The sequence below is a fragment of the Aristolochia californica genome, unplaced genomic scaffold (genome assembly GCF_029961685.1).
Source record: "Aristolochia californica isolate CCGP_79_NKW_82.1479 unplaced genomic scaffold, dmAriCali1.0.hap1 SCAF_15, whole genome shotgun sequence".
In the NCBI taxonomy this organism is placed as follows: Eukaryota; Viridiplantae; Streptophyta; class Magnoliopsida; order Piperales; family Aristolochiaceae; genus Aristolochia; species Aristolochia californica.
This window is the reverse complement of record NW_027181826.1, coordinates 3,945,394-3,968,208: the sequence shown is the minus strand read 5'-3', so window position 1 is coordinate 3,968,208 and position 22,815 is coordinate 3,945,394. Positions and strand designations below refer to the sequence as shown.

At 39.1% G+C, this 22,815-nt stretch overlaps 2 protein-coding genes across 2 annotated transcripts; one reads left to right on the top strand and one right to left on the bottom strand.

The window, feature by feature from the left end:
• Positions 1 to 6,439: 6,439 nt before the first annotated feature.
• On the top strand, positions 6,440 to 6,943 carry LOC137952188 (uncharacterized mitochondrial protein AtMg00860-like). Its single transcript, XM_068799259.1, has 2 exons — positions 6,440 to 6,535; positions 6,635 to 6,943. The coding sequence occupies exons 1-2, from the start codon at positions 6,440 to 6,442 to the stop codon at positions 6,941 to 6,943; spliced, it is 405 nt and encodes a 134-aa protein (XP_068655360.1).
• A 3,736-nt stretch (positions 6,944 to 10,679) lies between these two features.
• Positions 10,680 to 12,045, bottom strand: LOC137952353 (scarecrow-like protein 32). Its single transcript, XM_068799492.1, has one exon. It carries the CDS (start codon positions 12,040 to 12,042, stop codon positions 10,696 to 10,698), a length of 1,347 nt encoding a protein of 448 aa, XP_068655593.1. The 5' UTR covers positions 12,043 to 12,045; the 3' UTR covers positions 10,680 to 10,695.
• Positions 12,046 to 22,815: the final 10,770 nt, after the last annotated feature.

Below are 22,815 nucleotides of genomic sequence, written 5' to 3'. Positions count from 1 at the left end.
AATTCTTTTGTCTCTTATGGTGTGTGCATTTTTACTTTATATTGAAATTGTTTTGTTGCTTAACTTTTCTCAATTCACCCCCTCTTGAGAAGCCACCTAGGCCAACATATATCTAGGTTTGTTTTCTAAACAAGAAATAAAAAACCCTTGGTAAATTCGAGTTCAAAATTAAGACAAAAAAATAATAGAAGAGGTATTTGAATGACCTTTGATCGGATAGAGGAGGAGAGTATACCTCAAAAGCATGTGAGGAGTTTCATAAAGAGAATATAATCATACATTAGCTTACAACCTGCCCATACACTACAACAAAATGGAGTTGTTAAAAGAAAATATTGCCCAATTCTAGACATAGAAAGGAGTACGATGTAGAGGAGATACTTTCCTAAAGGTTTTTAGGCTAAAGCTATAGACTGTGCTATATATTTGCTCAACCATAATTCCACAAAAACTATGAAGTTTATGACAACTATTCAAGCATGGAGTGGTATGAGGCCTTCTATGGGACAACATAATGTTAACGAATAGGTATGGAAGAGTCTTACATGATTCTCACAATAAAAAGTCTTATAGAGCCAATAATTTTATGTAAGAAGGTCTCACAGAAGAGTTTCAGTTGAAAGGTGTTTTACTTATGTTAGTCTTCTATTTACGTTCAATTATTTAATTATGCTAGGACTTATCATTAAGTGTAAGACTATGGGTGTAATTGGGACAAGGGTAGTTTAATTATAATTGAATTCTACTACTTTTCTCTATTATAAATAGGGGCTCAAGTACTTAGATTACATCATGTTAGTGAAGCTTTTCTTTTTTCAAAAAATTCAATATGGCATCAGAGTAGGTTTTTTGAGTTGACTTGGTCAACCCACAGAGAATGTGACCCGTTTTTGATCCATCATCTCTAGTAGTTTAGGTTCCAGAGTAGATTTTTTGAGTTGACTTGGTCAACCCACAGAGAATGTGACCCTTTTCTGATCTATCATCTCTAGTAGTATAGGTTCGTATTCTATCATTTTTTTCTTTTTCCAGTCCATATACCCATAGTTTTCTTAGACTTTGAACCTCCATAATGAGATTTTATTATTACAAATTATATATTGAAGGAAATCTCTTCGAGTCTAATTTCCAACACAAAAATAATTTTTGCAATTAGATTTTTTAACAAAGAGAAATTGATATTTGAAGAAGCAAAGGTCAAATTGCAAGAGAGGTTCCAGCAATAGTAGAAAGGTTCAACGTTCGAGCCAATTTATGCCATTTATAATGGGACTTTATATGGAGAATTATATGTCAAAATAAACTATAAGTCTATTTTCTTACCTATTCAACCAATTTTAAATCTAATCTTTCTAGAGGGAGATGTCAATCTTGGAAGAGTACTTAGTTTGATGAGATTATAGAGTCCAAAATATATCATATTACTTATATAAAAAAGAAGTATATTTTATGAATACAAGTTATACTTGGATTAAATTTATTAAAGTGTAGTTTCATAAGGAGAAATTTTTATGTCAATTTGATACATATTTAAGGAGATATTAGCATTTGAGTCGGCAAAGGTCAAACTACAAAACAAAGATAGTCAAGAGGTTATAAAAGATTCAAGAACGAATTTTTTTGTGTCAAATTAGGTATAAAATTAAAGCTCTTAGAGTCTAGTTTCTTGAGCAATATACCTTTTGTGATTCTGAGCTATATTTTGGGAGATATTGATATTAGAAATACAAAGGTCAGTTCTATCAAAAATATCTTTTTTTCTCTCCCATTTTCTCTCCTATTACCTCTCTGGTCATTGATGTGAATCATCAAGTTGTATTTCTCCTAAAATATGAGTTTTTTAGCCAAATTTGTCTTCTAATTAGAAAATTTTGGTCTAATTTCAACACTATTTTCTTTTCTAAAGTCTCTTTGATCCCAAAATTTTTTTATCTTTGGAAAATCTAATTTAGGAAAGTGCTTCTAATTCAAGAAAGTCTATCATTGGGAAATTTTTGTTTTGATTTTGAAAATTCCAGATTGGAATTCGTTGAGTATTTGATTAGAAACTTCCTCATATGGACCGGTCATTTTGGAAACAAAAGCTTGTAAGTTAAGTTATGAAATTATCAGAGTTTCCATAGTCAATGTTGTTTTCAAGTTTTGTATTTTTGTTACTTGGTTGTATATCTTTTGCGTCGTCAACCTCAAAATTTTTTCGTCATGCTCATGAAATTATTTGAGGTTATACTTAGCCAATTTTTTAAGTTATTTTCTATCGTTATAGTCTCCCTATTATTGAGGTGGATATTTTTCCTTCGTTACATTCCCTGTATACCCCTTTTTATCAGTTACCTTTCTCCTACAATCTTTTTTTGACTCTCGTATACCCCTTTGGGCCAACCTCTTGTGCATTGCTTCGGTTGGTTGCTCTTTTTATATACATATGGTTGTTTTAAATCCATTGAGACTTTTTTATGAGTACCCTTAAGTGGATTTTTTATCATCTTCTTTTGAGTGACATGCGTTATCCTTTTTAGTGATTATTATCACTACTTTTGTTTGAAATTCTATGAGGTTGGTTTTGATATTTTTTATACATACATCACCCATCTTATTTTTTGAGAGTTTGTGTCCGATTGAATTCTTATCCTCGGGACACCTTAATGGAGGAGACAATAAATGCAATTATGTTTTTGTTTCAAGTTGGGATTACACCAATACCTTCAGCTTGAGGGGCAGAAGTGGAAGAAGAAATACAAGAAAGAGGTATTTTATTCCATATATTGTGGTAATTTTAATGTGACCAAAATATTCAAGAAAGAGGGAGCTCAAAAGATGAAGTTTTTCCATCTATAAAGAATTGCATCTGTGAAGAATTTTTTTTCGACAAAAGAAAATTGAAGACCAAAAATCCTTTTCATTGTAAGTTGAAGTTATAAACTCAAACTTAAGGGGGAATATTGAAGAACAATTATGGAGCAGTCTTACATCACTCTCACAATAAGAATCTTATGAATTCAAAATTATTATGGAAGGAGGTCTCACATAAGAGTTTTACTTAAAAGGTATTTTAATTATGTTAGTATTTTATTTATTATTCAGCTGTTTAATAATGCTAAGACATCTTTAAATGTTAGACTTTGGGTGAAATTGGTTTAAAGGTAGTTTAATTCCAATTGAACTCTATTACTTTCCTCTATTATAAATAGGGGTTCATGTACTCAGATTACATCAAGTTAGTGAAGTTTTTCTCTGTTTTAGAAATGCAAAATATAAGATATTTGGATGCATTGTATATGCACATATACCCAATCAGAAGAGAACGAAGTTAGATCATCGGGGTGAAAAGTGCATCATCATCAACTACAACTCAATAACAAAGGCATACAAGTTATATAGCCCTATTAGTAAGAAGTTAATCATCTCTAGGGACATTGAATTTGATGAAGGTGATTAATGGAGATGGATAAAAGAAGAGAGGAGTACTAAGGGCTATTCCATAATGGTGACCAAAGCTCTCAAAATAGCCCAACACTGACAACTCCAGTAGTGGCCAAAATGTCGTCAACCTTGAGTGAGAGTAGTAAGTTGGGGGAGCTCCAACAAATACTCATAGTTAGAGTGACATATATAATGTCACAAAGCCGATTGTGATCCAGTGACATTTGAAGACGTTGATCAAGAGGGCCATGGATGAGGAAATTCAGGCAATAAAGAAGAATGACACTTGGGAATTGGTTACTCTTCCCTAAAGGACACAAGGCTATTGGAGTAAAATGAGTTTACAAGTTCAAGACCAATCAAGAAGGTACATGTTGTGGACTCCATAACATCAAGAGTAACAGGTAGACGTAGGGGCAATTGATGTAATTTTTTGCATGTTTCATTTAGTGGCATTTTTATAATTTCTTCAGACATTTGTGCTTTGCGTGATTGTGTATGGGGGCATTCCTATTATTTAGAGGGATGTCATTGGAATGAAAGGAAAGCTTTGAATCATAGTTAATTGAGATCAGGTACTCTCTCCAACGAGGCCTAGGTGCAAGCTTCCTTCAAAGCTTGGTTATCCCTCACATCCGTTCATCTTCCCCTCTCCCGAGTTGCTGCTTCATGTTCCTTCTCCTCCATTCCGAGCTCCTCTGTTTTCATCACTTCCATCTAATCTTCTAAACTATTTCCGCCTTCGATACCTTCCTCCACAACCTCTCTCACCCCACCAACAGACACGTCTTCTTCCCTTCCCTGCTGAGTTCTAGCAGCCTGTCGGTTCATCACCTTGTTGGAGCTCGCCGTGACTGTTCACATTCCCTGTGAATTTCTCTGTCGCCATTGGGTGTTCCAAGTATCCGAAACACAGATCTTCACCATCTCTAAACCTGGAAGACCGAGGAGAGCATAGGGTGACTTGATCCATGGCTAGAGATCTTAACAACGTGGTATCAGACAAGACCACCTTGGACGACTCTTCCTCTCCAGCGGATGGGCGTACAACCATTGAAGACCTTCGAATAGAGTTTCGAAAAGAGCTTCAGACGGAGATCCAAGAGCTTCAGGAGACCATGCTCTAGCTTTCAACTCTTTGGGTTCACGGGAGGTTCCCCGTCTGGGCAGTGGCTCACACCCTGTGGAATACCCGACCCTTCACTCCCGCCTATGCCTCCTATGCGCCCTGCTCAGACCCCTCTGGGGAGCTTTCACGACAACAACAACACAAATGTCCCCTAGTACACCAAGCTTACATTTCTGACTCATGACGGGTCTACGGACCCGTTACTGTGGTTGCAGCGCTGTGAGCACTTCTTTTGGCACCTACGAACCCACCCGGAGGAGAAGGTCTCGTTGGCTGCTTTCCATCTTCTAGACGAGGCATTACTGTGGTATTCCTAGTTTGATTCAGCGCACCACGTACATGAAAGGGATTTCTTTAAAGAGTCATGCCTGTTGAGGTTTGGGCCCCCTGCACGCAGCAATCCCCTTGGGGATTTGGTTCATCTCAAACAGATGGGCTCCATCGAGGAGAATCAAAAACAGCTTCAAGAATGTCTTGCCCGCGCTAGTCTGTTTGTTCGGCTGAGTCAGCATGTCAACTTGTTCACTGCTGGGTTGGTGGAGGGTCTACTCCTTGAGGTGGAATAGCATGGGCCCTCCTCTTTGGACCATGCCATAAATTTGGCCCGAACTTTAGATGCTAAACAACGCATCTTAAAAGAATCTTTGGTCCGTCGCCCCCCTTGGCCGAGCAGAGTGCCCGCAGGTGTCCCAGTAACCCCCAGCACCCCTCTACGTCGAGGACAGCCTATAGCCCAGTCAGCCGAGCCTACCAGGTCAGTGCCTCCCCCTCAGTTTATTAAACGACTTTCTAAATTCGACATGGAAAAAAGGAGGGCCCAGGGGCTCTGTTTTAACTGTGATGAGAAGTACACTCAAGGCCACATCTGCAAAGGCTACATCTGCAAGAGGCTGTTTTGGTTAGAGGTAGAGGATCAAGAGGACAACCCCCCCCCCCCCCCCCCCCCCCCCCCCCCCTTGAAGAAGAAGTCAGCATAGAAGAGGAATCCCCGACCATCTCCCTCAACGCCATCACCGGGTTACACAGCACCACGATGATGCAAGTCCATTGCTGGCATTCGGGCTCTTCTGTTACTTGCATTGGTTGACTCAGGTAGCACCCACAATTTCCTTAGTCAACCCGCAGCCCAATAGTTGGGCTTGCCACTGTAGCAAAATTCAAGCATCTCGGTTTCAGTAGCAAATGGGGAAAAATTACCATTGTGGGGTTATGTGCAGCAGTCACTTTCGTCATTGAAGGCCACACCTTCCAGGCAGTTTTTCTGATCATTTCGCTTGTTGGATTTGATTTGGTCCTAGGCATTAAATGGTTACAGCAGTTGGGACCGATATTGTGGGATTTCAAGTCCTTACTATGAGTTTCAACCAGGGTCACCAGCAGCTCACGCTCCATGGTATGCATGCTCCCCTACTGTGTACTCTTCAGACTATCCAGTTGAGGGATTCAGAGGGCAGTCAACTCACGCAGCTGATGGAGGAATTTGCCGACTTATTTTAGCAACCTGCTGCCCTCCCTCTGATACGGGCTTGTGACCATCGTATCCGGTTGAAGTTGGGCACTGAGCCAGTCGTGGTGCAGCCATACAAGTACCCTCACTTGTAGAAGGACGAGATAGACCGCCAATGTGAGCTCATGTTAACTCAGGGCCTCATTCAGCCCAGTCGTTTCCTGTTCTCATCGTCGGTTCTGTTGGTCAAGAAACATGACAATTCATGCCGGTTCTGTGTAGACAACAGGGAGCTCAACACTCACACGGTGAAGGATAAATTTTCCATTCCAGTGGTGGACGAGTTATTGGATGAACTTCATGGTGCATAGTTATTTACGAAGTTGGACATGAAATCAGGATACCATCAAATCCGAGTCCACCTTGATGATGTGGAGAAAATGGCGTTCCGTACCCACCACGACCATTTTGAATTCTTGGTGATGCCCTTTGGTCTGTCCAACACGCCCTCTACATTCCAGGCACTCGTGATTGAGGTATTTCGGCCCTTCTTGCGCAAATATGTTCTTGTGTTTTTTTATGATATTTTGATCTATAGCCAGAATTGGGGTGACCACATTCAACACCTGTGCCAGGTATTCCACCTTCTGCGTTTGCACCATTTATTCCTTAATAAGTCTAAATGTGAGATAGGAACTTCCGAAGTCGCCTACTTGGGCCATGTTATTTCTGCATTAGGGGTTAAGGTGGACAGTACCAAAATCCAGTCAGTGCTGGACTGGCCGACTCTGCATTCAGTCACAACTTTGAGGGGGTTTCTAGGGTTGGCCGATTATTACAGGAAGTTTATTTGGGACTATGGCCAGATCGCTGCACCGCTCACAAGCCTACTCAAGTGGAATGCCTTCCCATGGACAGATGCAGTCGATTCATCCTTCCAATAGCTGAAACAGTCCTTAGCTTCGACACCGGTTCTACAACTTTCAAATTTTGAAGAAATGTTCATTGTGGAATGTGATGCATCAGGTGGAGGCATTGGGGCCGTCTTGCAGTAGCAAGGGCACCCCATAGCATATTTCAGTCGTAGTTGGCTCCACACCACCACAAATTAGCGGCTTATGAACAGGAACTCATTGGCTTGGCCAAAACCATCCAACATTGGAGGCCCTACTGGTGGGGTAGGCATTTTGTGATCCGTACAAACCATTGCAGTTTGAAGTACTTGTTGGAACAACATCTCACGACTTCCCCCTAGCAACACTGGATCAGTAAGCTCATGGGTTTTGATTTCAAGGTGGAATACAATCTGGGTCGCCTAACAGGGGTGCAGATGCCCTATCCCCCAGGGAATTAGTGGATCATCAACTGCATGCTATTAGTCAACCGCGAGTCCTTTTACTCGACTCCATCCAAGGTGACATCCAGAACCGTTCTGAGCTCCTAGAGTTGTACCGGTAGATTGAGCAAGGCATTGCGGATCACTAGTGGGAAATTCAAGACAGACTTATACTATACAAGAAGCGCCTCTTCCTCCACCATACCTCCCCTCTTCTCACCACCATTATTGCCGCAGTACACGATAGTACTCATGAGGGTCAGCGAAAAACTTATTTTCGTATCAACCAAGATTTCTATTAGAAAGGGTTGAAGCGTATGGTTGCTGACTATGTTTTGGCGTGCCAAGTTTGTCAGAGGAACAAGGCCGACTCTTTACACCCAGCGGGCCTACTGCAACCTCTTCAACTTTTGTCTCAGGTATGGGCTAATATCTCCATGGATTTTATTGAGGGCCTTCCCACTTCTTTGGGTAAATCTGTAATTCTAGTTGTGGTGGATCGGTTTTCTAAATACGGACACTTCCTGCCCTTGGCGCATTCGTATACAACAACACAGGTAGCCCACCTCTTTATGGAACAGATTGTGCGTTTGCATGGCTTACCAGAGTTCATTACCTGTGATCGCGATGCGGTTTTCACCGGCACTTTTTGGAAAGATCTTTTTAATTTGTAGGGTACCAAATTGGCCTTCTCCTTTGCCTACCATCCTCAATCTGATGGGCAGACTGAAGTGGTGAACAACACCCTTGAGATCTATTTGCGATGTTTTGTTGGGGATCACCCCAAACGCTGGGTACATTGGTTGGCATGGGCGAAGTATTGTTACAACACTTCTTACCATACAACACTCGACACGACTCCGTTCCAGGTGGTATATGGTCGTGCACCTCCTTGGTCCTCTCTTATGAGCCTGGTCTGTCTCGCTTGTTGTTGATTGACCAGGCCTTGGGCGAACGGGACACGATGCTGGCTCAGGTCAAGTCCAACCAGGCTTGTAGCTTCCACCGGACGCCTGTATCCATGACGTCTTCCATGTTTCCCTCCTGAAACCATTTCATGGTGACTCACCCATGTTGCAAACCCTTTCTGCCACTGCATGATGGTTATGCTCTGTTGTCTCCAACCCAAGTTTTGCAGGCTCGCCGCATTCACGAGTCATGGGAGCTATTAGTTCAGTGGGCTGACGCCTAGTCACTTGCTGACTCTTGGGAACCATTCGAGGAACTCCGGGCCCGTTACCCCAACTTTGAGCTTGGAGACATACTCTTTCTCCAAAGGGGGGGGGGTGATGTTATGGACTCCATAGCATCAAGAGTAGCAGGTAGACGTAGGGGTAATTGATGTTATTTTTTGCATGTTTCATTTAGTGGCATTTTTATAATTTCTTTAGACATTTGTGTTTTGCGTGATTGTGTATGGGAGCATTCCTATTATTTATAGGGACGTCATTGGAATGAAAGGAAAGCTTTGAATAATAGTTAATTGAGATCAGGTATTCTGTCCAACGAGGCCTAGGTGCAAGCTTCCTCCAAAGCTTGGTTATTCCTCACGTCTGTTCATCTTCCCCTCTCTTGAGTTGCTGCTTCACGTTCCTTCTCCTCCTCCATTCCGAGCTCCTCTGTTTTCATCACTTCCGTCTAATCTTCTGAACTATTTCCGCCTCCGATTACCTTCCTCCACAACCTCTCTCACCCCACCAACAGACACGTCTTCTTCCCTTCCCTGCCGAGTTCCAGTTGCTTGTCGGTTCATCTCCTAGTTGGAACTCACCGTGACTGTTCACCTTCCCTGCGAATTTCTCTGTCGCCATTGGGCGTTCCAAGCATCCGAAACACAAATCTTCACCATCTCTAAACCTGGAAGACCGAGGAGAGCGTAGGGTGATTCGATCCATGGCTAGAGATCTTAACAGTACAATTGAGAAGTATAAGGCAAAGTTAGTTGCTAAAGGATATAAGCAACAACAAGGTGTTGATTATGAAGAAATTTTTGCACTAGTTGCACAAATAGACGCCATCAAACTTCTCATTGCACTAGAAACACAAAACAAATGGAAGATCTACCAGATGGATGTGAAGTCAACATTTCTTAACGGATATTTAGAAGAAGAATTTTATATAGCAATACTAGGATATGTGAAGAAATGGGAAAAAAATAAAAGTCTACCATTTGAAGAAGGCATTATATGGCTTGAAGCATGCCCTGAGAGCATGGAATATAAGGATTAATGCCTACTTCTAGAAAAATGACTTCACAATTTTTTTTTACGAACATGCCTTACATACAAAGAGAAATGAAAAGGGGGGTGTCATGGTCATCTGCTTGTTTGTAGATGATATGATTTTCACCACCAACAACCCATGTATGTTTGACGACTTCAAGAACTTTATGAATAAAGAATTTGATATGACAGACTAGGGCCAAATGACATACTTCCTCAAAGTAGAGGTAGTGCATGGAGATGAAGGTATTTTTATCTCACACAAGATGCCAGTAGTATACAAAGCAAGTAGATGATGAATAATTACAAGCTGATAATTGCTTAACTAAAACTAGCATGAAACTAAAACAAAACTCTAAAATAAAAATGATAGATTAAACATTATACAAGAGCCTTGTTGGAAACTTGAGGTACCCAATTTTCACAATACTACATGATAGTCTCGAAAAAAAATCCATGGAGCAGCTGAAGTGAGATCATTTTTCAGGATAAAAAAGAATACAGTGATACGCAAAGGTACATTTGGTTATTGCCTTTTTTACACGATCTTTGAAGACTTGGAAACTTATCCATTATACCGGTAGTGATTATGGAGGAGATGTAGATAGCAAGAAGAGCACTTCCAGGTGTGTGTTCAACATTGGGGAAGAAGCAAATAGTAGTAGCCCTCTCAACATGTGAAGCAAAGTATGTTGTAGTAGCATCACCTGCATGCCATAAGGCTAAGAAACGACGTCATGAAGGAGCTCTACCATTATCAACAAAAGAAGCTCAAAGAGAGAGCAAAGAGGTTTACAAGTACCAAACTCTTCTTTTGTGAGTTTTTGTTCCTTTGAGAGCCTTTTGGGAGTTCCCTTTGAGAGTCAGTTTCCTTTGTGAGAAAGTTCTATAGAGAGAGCTTTTCAAGAGATTAATGGCAATTTTGTAATTTTTATTTCATCAAATACAAATTGGGTATTATGCCCTTTTGGGGCACACATACTTCCAGTAATTCGTATTCCACAATTGCAGAAAATTCTTATGAGGGAATTCAAGTTTGAGAGAAGTAAGATTGGCAAAGGGGGGTTGAACTCAGAAATACGCACAAAAATAATTTTGGAAGAGAATTATGAGAAGAATACAGGAAGCAAGCAGATTTTTAAGCAGGAAGCCAAGCTGTGGCAAATACAACACAGTGGCCTTTCCATGTAAGTACAAGATGATCATCTTCCTTCTTCAATCCCCAGCCTGCTGCATGCTCGTCCAGCATCGTCTTCACTTCACAGACGGCCTCGTCGCTGAAGGAGAATCCGCGGAAGCGTGCATTGTGCATCCTCTGGACCCACTTGTTCTTGGGTTCCAGCCTCTCCACCCTCTGAAGCCCCTCGTAGGCGATCACGTTCTCGATTTTCCAGCAAATGTTCGCCTCGTACCACTGCCTCTGCTTGCTCCCTTGGGGAAGAAATGTGTCCACTGTGTCGTAGGGAATCCATAGAAAATTGAATGCCGATCGCAGCCTGGTTTCCAGGTTGTTGGAAGTGAAGTCCGCGTCTTCGTCGACTAGCACAACGACTGTGGGATCCAGGCTCCGGAGTGATTTCAGAAACATGGTTCTGAAAGAAGTGTAAGAGTAATTAGATGTTAGGTTGCTGAGGTTAGAGATTGCACCGAGTGTTTCTTCTGGTATGTTATGCAGCAGCATCTGACAGTTTATAACGAGGGCCTCTCTGCTCTCGACTCCGCCACTGCTGTCCGAGTAAAAGAGCCTTTGAGATCGAACGTGTTCGATCAGGGAGGAGAATCCGTCGGACGGGGATGAAGGTATGACTCTGAATTCCATCCCCATGTTTCTCGACCTAGCAAAATTCACTAGCCGGAAACCCAATTCGTCATAGGAGAGGTCGAGCATGGGAGGGGCATTTCCAGCGATGCCGGCGACTGTGAGCTTGATAAACGATGGGCCTTCAGGTCGGTTGGCGAGTGCGTCGATCAATGTGGGGAGCTGCATGCAGTGAGTGACACTCAGATCGACGATGTGGACGACCGAGAATCCTTCGACAGCGTCGATAATGGCGGCATTGGAGGCGGAGAAGCCAAAGCGGTGCCACGGGGTGAGATCAATGAAGCTGGCGAGCTGGATGACTGAGAATCTGTGGGTCTCGAAGGCAAGGTTAGGACTGGCGTTGGCAACGGCGGTGAGCATCTTGCAGCTTCCGGTCATGACGGCGCGGGCGATGAGAGCACGAAGGAAGCCACAGGTGAGACGCTGATTCGAGTCTCCGTCGGGCGGAGCAATGTTGTTGAGTACCCAGAGGATCTGCTGGGCCAGAGTGGAGTCGTTGCTCTCGATTGCATTCGCGCAGTGGACAAGAAGCTGCTCCATGCAATTGGTGTCCCTGAAGCTGCCGAGGTTCTCGGAGGTGGGCAAGCCAGGCCAGGGACGCGTTCGGCACAGCGAACTGTTGGTCATGGCGAGTGAAGGAGATAGCGTGTCCGCGAACTGCATCAAGGGCCGTAGCACCTCAGAGAGAGAGAGACAGAGAGAGAGGAATTTCAAAAGAGAGCAGACGGAGGAGGAGAAAAAGACGAGTCCGCTACCACTGAAGGCCTAGGGAAAAGCGCCAACGCAGAAGCTGGCTCTGCATATTTCGGGTAAATTCTGCAACTGGATCAAGAAAATCGACAGTTCAGCTTTTAGGGATTTTTAGTTCTTCCGATCAAAAAGGACCGAATAAAAAGAAAACACATCCCAAAAACTAACTCTCCAGTCAAATTCTGCAAAATAAAGCCCGCAGCCGTCTCAACTTTTTCAGTGGCAAGAAAGGTGACTCACAGAGCAGAAATCCTGAAGTGCTGCATTCATGGCCACAACTGGGTGAGTAATAGATAACCAAGCAAAGTCTCCTTTCTTACTATTTTATCTCTGATGTTCTCAACCTCTCAGGTGAATAAGAAAGGAAAAAAGAGGAGAAGAGGGGAAGCTATAGGATAGGAAGACGCGCAGAAGATTACAGAGTCTGGTTTCGTGTCTGCTTTAGGTGGCGTGTGAGGTGGCCAGCCTTGCAATTGTCCAGATGCGGGTCTTTGGATTTTATCATATAACGAAGGTGAGAGGATTGGAAGTGTATTTGAAATCCCTAGTAAAGAAAATAAATAAATAAATAATTATTTTTCTTAAAAATAATTAGTGAAAATAAGATAATGATTAAATTCACCTTTTTACTAACTATTTTTATGAATAATAATGATCAAATTCTCATTTTCTTTTAGGTCCGTTTGAAATCCATGGAAAAGAAATGAAAATTTGACCATTATTATTCCCAAAAATAGTTAGTAAAAAGAAGAATTTGATCGTTATCTCATTTTTATTAACTTTTTTTAAAATAATAATGTTTAAATTTTTCTTTTTTTTCTAGGGGTTCCGAACAGACCCTAGGGTTCTTCCTCCTTCGAGAGAATAGATGGAGTTTATTCTAACCATTTTAGGTATTAATAGGGAAATCAGCCTCTCTTTGCTTGACTAAACATTTGTAAGACTAAATAAACCCCTTTAATAATATTAGTTGTGGTGCCTTATTCTATTCTAGGGTTACGACACATTGGACCCAAAAACGACATTCTAACTTCGCAATCTTTTATCTATTTTCTTTTGTTACTATTTCTCTCTTTTGATGTGTCTTTCTCATTTTCTTTTCTTTTCTAGGTGTTCCAAACAAACCCTAACTCTATAGTCCAATCAGTTTGATCAAAATGAAGCATTACCTGCTTGAACCCGATGTTTATAGATCGATCGATCATTCAGTTTGGTTTAATTAGCTTAAGTTTAATTGTAAACAGCAATTTGCTTACTTTTGATGGTATTTATTTCATGGCACAGCAAACGTTAGATGCTCTTTTTCTTTTTTTACTGTTATTCATATGTGACATGCATGACATATAGAAAGCAGGTAAGAGCTTAATCTTGTGGCCTTCTTTATCTCCGACTCAACCCTAAAGTTGTTCCAGGCACACGTGACATGCTCTCCAATGAAAGATCCCTTTTGTTCCAGGCTCAAAATAGACTACTCAAGAGACCTTGCACCCCCCCTCAAACACAAAAACCCTAGTTTCCATCTATACACTCTGCTCCTCACAGCATCGTCACCTTCGACGTCATCAAAGACTGATTGCTGGGTCCAGTCTGACATTTTCTTGTTGCTATCAGCCACCATTGGCAACCAGTGCCTTCATGACTGGCCATGTGTCTGCCCAGAGGCACGTCCATGTCTTCTTCACGGTTCTTCGTTTCAGCTGCTCTAAGAACGGATTAGACACTCCATCTTCGGTTGTTTTTTTCAGTAAATCCATATCTGAGCTCTCAGTGAGGTCCAGATAACAAACACATGAAGAAAGAGCAGAAACTGATCATCAAACCCAGGACAGGCCATGTCAAGGTCGAGGATTCTGCCTTCACTGTGGGGCTGCACCCTGTGTTTTTTCAGTTCCTCCCTGCGCCATCCTCTATCTCCATCAATGCAGGCTTAGGTACAGTGAGTAGAGTTACTGCAACGACTCCTCTACTTGACCATTTCTAACATTTCCACTTCGGTGCCTGCTGCTCGCTCTGTCGGAATTTCAGCATTACAAGAAATACAAGATCAAAGAGCCTTGATTCCATATCTATGGAGATTACATTTTCCTTATTTTTAGTGGCATCCCAACATAATTCACAGGTGAGACTGTCTTTCACTATCAAACAACTGTTCAGAGAGACGGGGAGAGAGAGAGAGAGTGGTCCCAAAAAAATTTCTGGGAGACCCAAAATGATCTCTGTTAAAAAGGGAGGGTTTACAGTTCTTTCCATGAAGATCCAAGTCAAGGAGGAAGAAAAAGGACACAGATGTTGTTTTCTAACTTGGGTTATTCACACTGTAGAGATTGGCATCTGTAATATGTGGAGACAAAAAGCCAAAACAAGAATGGTCAAGGCATCAAAAGGCGAGTGACTGTAATAAGACAGGATTTCTTGATATCTGAAACGCATGGAGCTCAAGGACAGTATAAGAAGAATCTCAAGCAAAGCATATAAGGAGAATGAGATAAAGTTAAATCTGGAGAATTTTATACTCCATGTGAGAATTTTGAGGATGTTCCTAAGCTTTCAGAAACAAGAGCTAGAGACACAACATCTCTGGAGTTTCTTCTTCAAGGCAATTCTTCTGAATTTGATTTTAAAAGCTCCTCTTGGGAGTAAGCAATGTGACCATGTGCCCCTGGTTGCCCATACTCAATTTAAGTAGTGTTATTTAAAAGTTTTTTTGGGGTCCGCCCAGAACAGGTGCAAGCCAAACAGTAGAAGACATTTTTATGGAACTTGGAGCCTTTGGGGTTGGAGAAGAAGGCATTCTCTCTCTCTCTTTTTTCTTTTATTTATATTTGTTTTCAATTCATGCATGTTAAAATGTCAGTGAGGAGAACCTAATCATTGCCCAGAGATTGGAATTTCTAGTGCAGGTAAGATGGGCAATTAGAGGCAGGTGAGGGTCGTAAGAGGTCATGAATTCATTCTGAAGAATCTCAGGGGCTGTTTAATTGATTTACATTTGCTGCTAATCTTGCTGGCTCTGACCTACTATTTGAGGCATTCCAACTCTTCGGTTACCTGCCGTAGCTGGATATAATTTTTAACTTGAGTCTATCTTCGTTTGTCTTTATATCTATCACTTTTTGCCATCTTATCAGCACTATAGGCAACAAATCTCAATGCAAGGGTGGTTGTTGGATGAATTTTTTTTGAAAAACGGAATAATAAACAGTAAAAGCACTTCAAAGAAAGAAAAAAATCCTCTTGCCTTCTGCCTCATAAAAAACACTTATAAAAACCTAAAGAAGAGTAGAAATTAGTTGAAAGCACGTCAAAGTAGATTTTTTTGGGCATCCAACTCATCCAAGGGTCTAATTTTAAGTTTGAGTTGGAATCCTATCCCTCCTAGATCCTCATTTATCTGAAGACCTGAAGTGGAGGAAACTTTCAAGAGGTTTCATGAGCTTTCTGTGGTAACACTTATCACTTTTAAAATGCAGTCTTTTTAAACTAAAAGCACTAGAATTTCCCTCACAAGCAACACATTATTAGCTATGTTTAGCACTTGCCTAGTCCACAAAATACAGAACATCCACCTCGCAGTACTTCTTCTAAAATGAATCCTAGGAGAAATCAAACTGCCCATATGAGCAAGACCATATATCTAAGCTTCGTTTCTAACCATTTTTCTCATGGAGATGGCAGCACCATTAATATAACTTGCATAGTTTAGACTCAAAAATTATGCTAATTAGATACTTCATTTATGAAACCCAGTTAGCAACTCAGCTAGGGTTAAAGCATAGTATGGGTAGTCAATCAAACATTCAAATAAAGGGCATGGATGCAAACATACCAAAACACACAACAAAAATTGAGCATATTGGACAATTTTTCTGGATTTTTTTGGACAAAAACTTCACATATTGGAACAAATTCAAGAACAACCACATTGGGTTTTTTTTTATAAAGTGTAACCAGCTATTGTGAAGACATTCAATTGTAGTCTCGACTGTAACCATAATCGTAAAAATTAGTATCATAATAATATTCACATTAATTTTAATCACAAGCACTATAATTATAATAAAAGTATAGTCTCATACATTAGTATTGCATCACATTTATAATAAATAAAAGATTTGTTTGAGATTCATCTTAAGTCCTTAATATGGGTCATAGGATAGATAATTTGTTTGTATACAAGTAATACAATTGCTCAACCTTAACCCTAATATCACTAAATTGATACTAACATAGCAACTCTTTCATCTAATTGGGCTCCACAAGTATTTTCTCTCTACTCTTGATCTTGTGAAATATTGAGAACACAAGTTTTTGGAAGCTAAATATCTTTAGCTTACAAAATCTGCCACTTTACTAACTCTTCATCTTCCATTCTCCCCTTTACTTGGATATCCTTTCAACACTTGACACCAGTTACCAATTTTGACCACAACTTTAACCGCCACTTGTGGAACTCTTCATTGTAGGCTCTTCTAGTTGAAATTTTAGGAGAAAAATTAAATTCACCAATTGGTTGTAAACTAAGTAAATTAGAGCTTTATTTATAATATAAAAACACATAATAAAAAATAAAATTAAACTACCCATGTCTTAATTATATCTAAAATAGAACTCGTAAAACAACTAAACTTCTCTTACACAAATAGAGTACTAATAACACTAAAACACCACTTATGTGAGACTTCTTCCCATGAGACTCATGTAATACTCCATTATATTAAATCTTGAGTATGAGACTCCTTTATCATGAGAGTCGCATAAGAATCATCTATATTTATTTCTTGAACACTCTCAATCAAGTTGGAGATGCTAACTTTAGCTTGTAAAAGAAAAGCTTTATTTAGTCTTCAATCTTCAATTTTCAACTACCTTCAATACCTTTGGCTGCAAAAAAAATCTTCTTCTATTCTCGCCCTTATTTGGGTGTTCTTTGAAAACTTGTCACTAGTCATCATCGTCAAATATTTTTTAACACAACTCGTGGAATTCTTTTTTTGAGGCTCTTTAACACTTTTTTAGCCAAACGAGAAAACTTGATATTATAGTAAAAATTGGGCTACGTCTAAGAAAACTTTGCTAATTTCGAAGGCAAAAAATCTTACTTTATGGCATGGAAAAGAGACTTCTCATAATTTTAACGTACCTTAGCAAAAATCACCATTTGGGTGAAAAATAAAACGACTTGACTCAAATTGGATGTTGGGCACACTCTTTTTCTTTGTACATAGCAGGTCTATAGGTATGGATAAGAAGTTTAAAAAAAAAACAAAAGAAATACTAGAGGTTAATAGCCTACAATTGTAAGAACGTGGGTCATTACTCAAGAGAGAAATTAACCAATTTTATATCAAAAGAATCAATTTATCAAGGACAGAGATTTGACCATAAAGATTGACTAATAAATTGATCATAAAATAAAAAAAGAAGCATGCATGAAACAATGACAAGAACATCTTCAATGCTATGGACGAGATGTCAAACAAGAGAAACTTGAGGGATCGACTCCTTGAAGGAGCGACTTCTTTGATTGAAAGAGTTGCTCCCTAAGGAGAAAGTTCAACCCAAGAAAGCTTCATGTATGAAAAAATTTAGTAATCATGCTGCCAATAGCAGCAATGAGAAAAACAAGTATTGATTCTAGGTCACATTAGAATGAAAAAAAGGATATATGGGGTTAAAAACCTGTCTTGCCATTATACATGGTAGTGATTGTAAACAATATAGAGTGAAATAGAGTGAAAATTATATTCAAATAAGGGAAGATGTTGATTGATGACAGGGGAGAGCCAAAAACGAAGGGAACAACTGGAGCATTCTCTAATGTGGCAGAGAAATTCAATCACGATGGGGGAATTGTAGCAACAATATTGATTTTATTCTTGAAAATCAATAGAGGTTGGAGAAAAGAACAACGGTTGTTCCCAATTTTGCCATCAAATTGCAAATGTTGGGGGTGAACTAACTCTACCACCTTGAAGTTGTATCAAGAGAAACTTGAGGATCCCACCAATAGAATTATCCAAATTGGTTATTGAAAAATAGACAGCAAGTAGCCTCGGTTGCATTAAAGTTCATGTTGTAAAGTCACAAGCTTCCTCTTTTCGTTTTCGGGTTTAAGTGGTAACTACAAAAAGGACATAAAGGGCCCTAGATACAATATATATATATATATATCTCCTAAAATACACCTTTGAATTGAATGAAACATGAACTGCAGGCACATGAAAACATTGTTTATCTAATAGAGATAAGCTAGAATAAAACATAATATACAAAATAAAAAAATACCTTTGAACTGATATTTTAACTCTCCCCGCTAGGCTGAAGAATATATAGATGAAACAAACTCAGTTTGTCATAGAATGACACATGTTCAAGTCTTCCCAAAGGAGTTACCACCTTCCCTTGCATAACTACATGTCTACTTAAATGGCAATAAACTTCTATATGTTTAGTTCTCTTATGGAATACAAGGTTACTTGCAATAAAGATGACAACCTTGATTGTCACACATTATAACCATAGGTTCTAGTAAATGAAACCAAATTCAAGAAGAATAAACTTAATCCACATAAATATCTAACAACTCCCATATTGTTTTTTATTATAACAAAACTTAATTGATCTAACAACTTAAATATCTAAGTATTTCAAATATTTCCCTTTCAAGAGTAAAATGCATCTCAAGGTCTAAAGCTTCAAGTTCAAACTCAAGACCTTAAGCACAATTGAAGAACATCTATCGAAGAAGTGCCCACAAAGAAGAAGATAATGAGAAGACTAGAGTTCCAAGTGTAATAGACAAATATCTAAACTCAGTCACTTTTGTAAGAGAGCATTCTAAACTTTCTTTCCTCAAGTACATATGTGAAATCAGAGCATTAAGCTATAAATTGCATATAGACATGTTGAGGATCATTATAAATATTATTTAGAACATGCTCCGGATCTATGCTTATTTTCAACTCCCCGAAGCATTTTGTCGCTCGCTACGCTTAAAAGTCTATACTTTTGAACTGGCATTGGAATAATTGATCAACCACTGGTAATGATCTATCATCCAGAATTATGCAAGCCAAAAATATAAAACATGTTCGATCAACTATAGTCAATTGATCAATCATCCAGGACATGGCCATTTCATGATATAACGCATGATCGATCATCCCACTTGGATTGATCTACCATTACTGTTAGGCAAAAAAATTTCACATGAAATGATAGATCATCCTACCTGATTGAGCGATCAGTCAAAACTTTGCCAGTAAGCGACATAAAGCATGATCGATCATACTTGTATTGAACAGCTAGGGAGAATCTCAATTGATTGATCAGTCCATCAATCAAAAAGTTATTGTCTGACAGAAAAGTGGTTGTTATGATCGATTGATCAATCAAAGTATTGATTTTTGAAAACAGGTAAATAACGGCTAGTTTGAGTTGGGTATGCAATAAATAACCCACCAAATCATGAGTAAAGAAGTGAATGAGATTTAATTGGCAACTCTTCAAGCCATTACTCTCTATCTTGCAAATTTTTCCTAAAAGTGCTTTAGAGAGAAGGAGAGAACCACACACTTTAAAAAAGTTCTTTTCTCTTTCAATCAATCCTAACATGCATATAGTCCAAGCTTCCTGATCATTTCACATCGTGTTACAAAGGAGGAGGAAGCTTAAATCTCTCAAGGAGAAGCATCTCTCCAAGGGTGTAATTTTTTCTTTCTTTTAATTGTATTTGTGAAAGGTTCATCTAGAACCTATTTAATCTAGATAGAAAGGCCTAGCTAGAGTTAGAATTTAGCAAATCTAGCAGCAATCTTTTGGAGAGATTGGGTTTGTACAAAGAGACCGAAATCTCTTTGCATTTACTAGCTATTAAAGCATATAGTAGAAATTTTCCAAGCAAGGGTTCTTGGGCGGTGTCTACCACTAGAAAAACATCAATAACAAAAAATCTATTTGTCTTTGTGGTGTGTGGATATTATATTTATCTTGAATTTCATGCATGAGTCTTTAATTACACACAAAAAAGGCCTTTTAATTTGAATATCTCAATTCACAAACCCCTCCCCTTGAGCAGCCACCTTGACCTACACTCATTGCTCTATATTCATTTTGTGCACTAGACCTAACCACAATTGTCTTTTTCTTACTTTTCTAGCTTAGAGGTTACCTCCAATAAAGCAATAGTAGTCTGACGTAGAGTATCTATCTATCTTACACCCAACATAATCTACATCAAAATACCCAAGCACATCTATTTTTCCCATTCTGACTATACAACAAACCATTTCAAGATGCATCCTTCAAATACTCTAAAATCTTCTACACAACTTCTAAATGCACTTTCTAAGGATTTTCCATGAACTGGCTCACAACTCCCACAACAAAAGATATATCCAACCTAGTTACCGTAGCATAAATCAATTTACCTACCAAGTGTCTATATTGAGTTTTGTCCTTGAGAGTAGGACCCTGTGTGTCATGGAGATTATGGCAGACTTCCATGGGAGTGTCTACCATGTTTAGATCCCAACCATATATCTATAGCATTTCTAACACATTTTTTTTGGGAAAAATAATACCTTATTTGCTATGAGAAACTTCAATGTCGAGGAAGTACTTCAAGGAGGCCAAATATTTTATCTAAAAATGTATGGTGAAGTACATTTTAACTATTGCAATGCCTTCGAGATCATCCCCAAACAATAATCATGCCAATCTTCCTCTTGAGAAGAAACATAGAATGGTCGCAATGACTTCTATAGAACCCAAACTCAATCCCTATTGCACTAAACATCTCGAACCATGCCTGTGACTTTTTTTATGTCCATAAATAGCCTTTTGTAGGTTACATACCTTCCATGTCTCCCTTTGAGCAACATACCTAAGGGGTTGCTCCATATAGACTTCCCCATGTAAATTACCATACAAGGAGTTTTTCACATCAAGTTGAAAGAGAGGTCATCCTCTATTAATTGCCACAAAGACCAAGATACATACAAATGTAAGTCTTGCCACAAGTGAGAATGTCTCAAAAACATCAACATTGAAGGTCTGTGTATATCCATTTGCCATGAGTTGTGCCATGTGTTGTTCAATAGAGCCATCAACATAATATTTTATGGTATAAACCCGACGATACCCCCATAATAGTTTTCCGTGCTAGTGGATCACATAGATGCAATGTTCCCCGAGACATTAAAGCACACATTTACTCATCCATAGCCCATTTCTACTCAGGAGAACACAAAGCATCTGGTTCTAAATGAGGGAGGGATTACGGAAGTAGACAAGGTCATAGCAAAAGATTTAAAGTATGGGGACAAGAAATCAAGAGACACATATTCTGAGATGGGATTAGAAGTATAAGACCGTTTACCTTTCCGAAGACTGATAGGCAAGTCCAATTTGATAGAATGGCACCTACAAGTAAAGAGGAAGATGAGTGATCGAGAGGAGAGGGATCAGTAGTTGTATCTACTAGAGTCACTTATGATAGAAGTGAAGCACTAGATACTTTTAAGGTCTATAAAACATAAGTAGAGAAACAATTAAGCAAATATATTAAGATCTTGAAGCCAAATAGAGGTAGTGAATATTATGATAGGTACATTGAAATAGGTATAGGTAGAATTGGAGGTGGAGGAGACGATAACATACTGGCATTAGATTTACTTGAAACTTTATGGTCCACAACTTGTCGAGGAGGGGAAGGTCTTGTAATCCTCTCTTCCAAATCAACTTCAAACATGGTGGTCAATTGTTGTACTTGTCCTTCCAAACTTGACATTTTATTACTCAAATTTTCTTAGTTGGATTCTTACGCAGTAAACTCATCTTGTTGTAATTGTAACTTCATACATCTTGTATTGACATATTGATGTTAGTGGCCTCAAAGGTAAAAAAAAAGGAAAGTTTCAACAACAATGACCTTTACTGCTTATGATGGTGATATCTCACCAAAATGTATGTCAGAATACCAAAATTTGTATCTTTGGAAAGTAGACTCAAAAAGGTTTAATTAGATATATAATTTGATATGTAAAGCTCTCACCTTAAAATCATTTCTGATTGTTTGAATTGCTTTGTTTAGCAGCAAGACCCTTGTCGACTCTGATAAAGATATCTCTTTTTATAGAGATCAGATTTGACTTAAACCTTGTTTCTTCATAAACTAGACTTGAATAGAATTATTAAAGTATAATATTATCACATAAAATATGCTTTTCGTAAAGGCAATGATCTACTTAAGCGTCTGATCTGTAATCTGGCCGAACCAATCTTCTATTAGGTTAACAGTTGAGACAGAGTGGGTCTCCAAGAACCCTAATAGTGAGAGGTCCTTATTTTTTTTCTAAAAGTGAAAGGAAGAGTTGAAAGAGAGTGGTTAAGAGGGTTAGAACAAGAGAGAAGGGAAGAAGAATGGAGCAAAATAGAGGAAGAGAGAGAGAAATAAAGATAGAGCAAGAAGAAAAACAAGAGAAGATAGGAGAAAAGAGGGAGACATATTAGGTACAAATTTGAGAGGGGAAAGAGAGATTTGGAAAAAGGCTTGACTCATTTCTTCCTCCAGCGAACCCCTATTTATAACATTATTTGGGACAGTCCTTAATCAACTAAGATTACGTAACTCAATGAGAGATTCTAGGACAATATTTCATCAATCAAGGAGAGATATTAGGAACT

What these genes read in the sequence shown, in the direction of transcription:
- LOC137952188 (XM_068799259.1), top strand. Translation starts at nt 6,440, where the DNA reads ATGGCGTTCCGTACCCACCACGACCATTTTGAATTCTTGGTGATGCCC. An exon ending in TCCAGGCACTCGTGATTGAG is followed by an intron (nt 6,536 to 6,634) that starts GTATTTCGGCCC and finishes CACCTGTGCCAG; the next exon opens with GTATTCCACCTTCTGCGTTT.
- LOC137952353 (XM_068799492.1), bottom strand. Translation starts at nt 12,042, where the DNA reads ATGCAGTTCGCGGACACGCTATCTCCTTCACTCGCCATGACCAACAGT.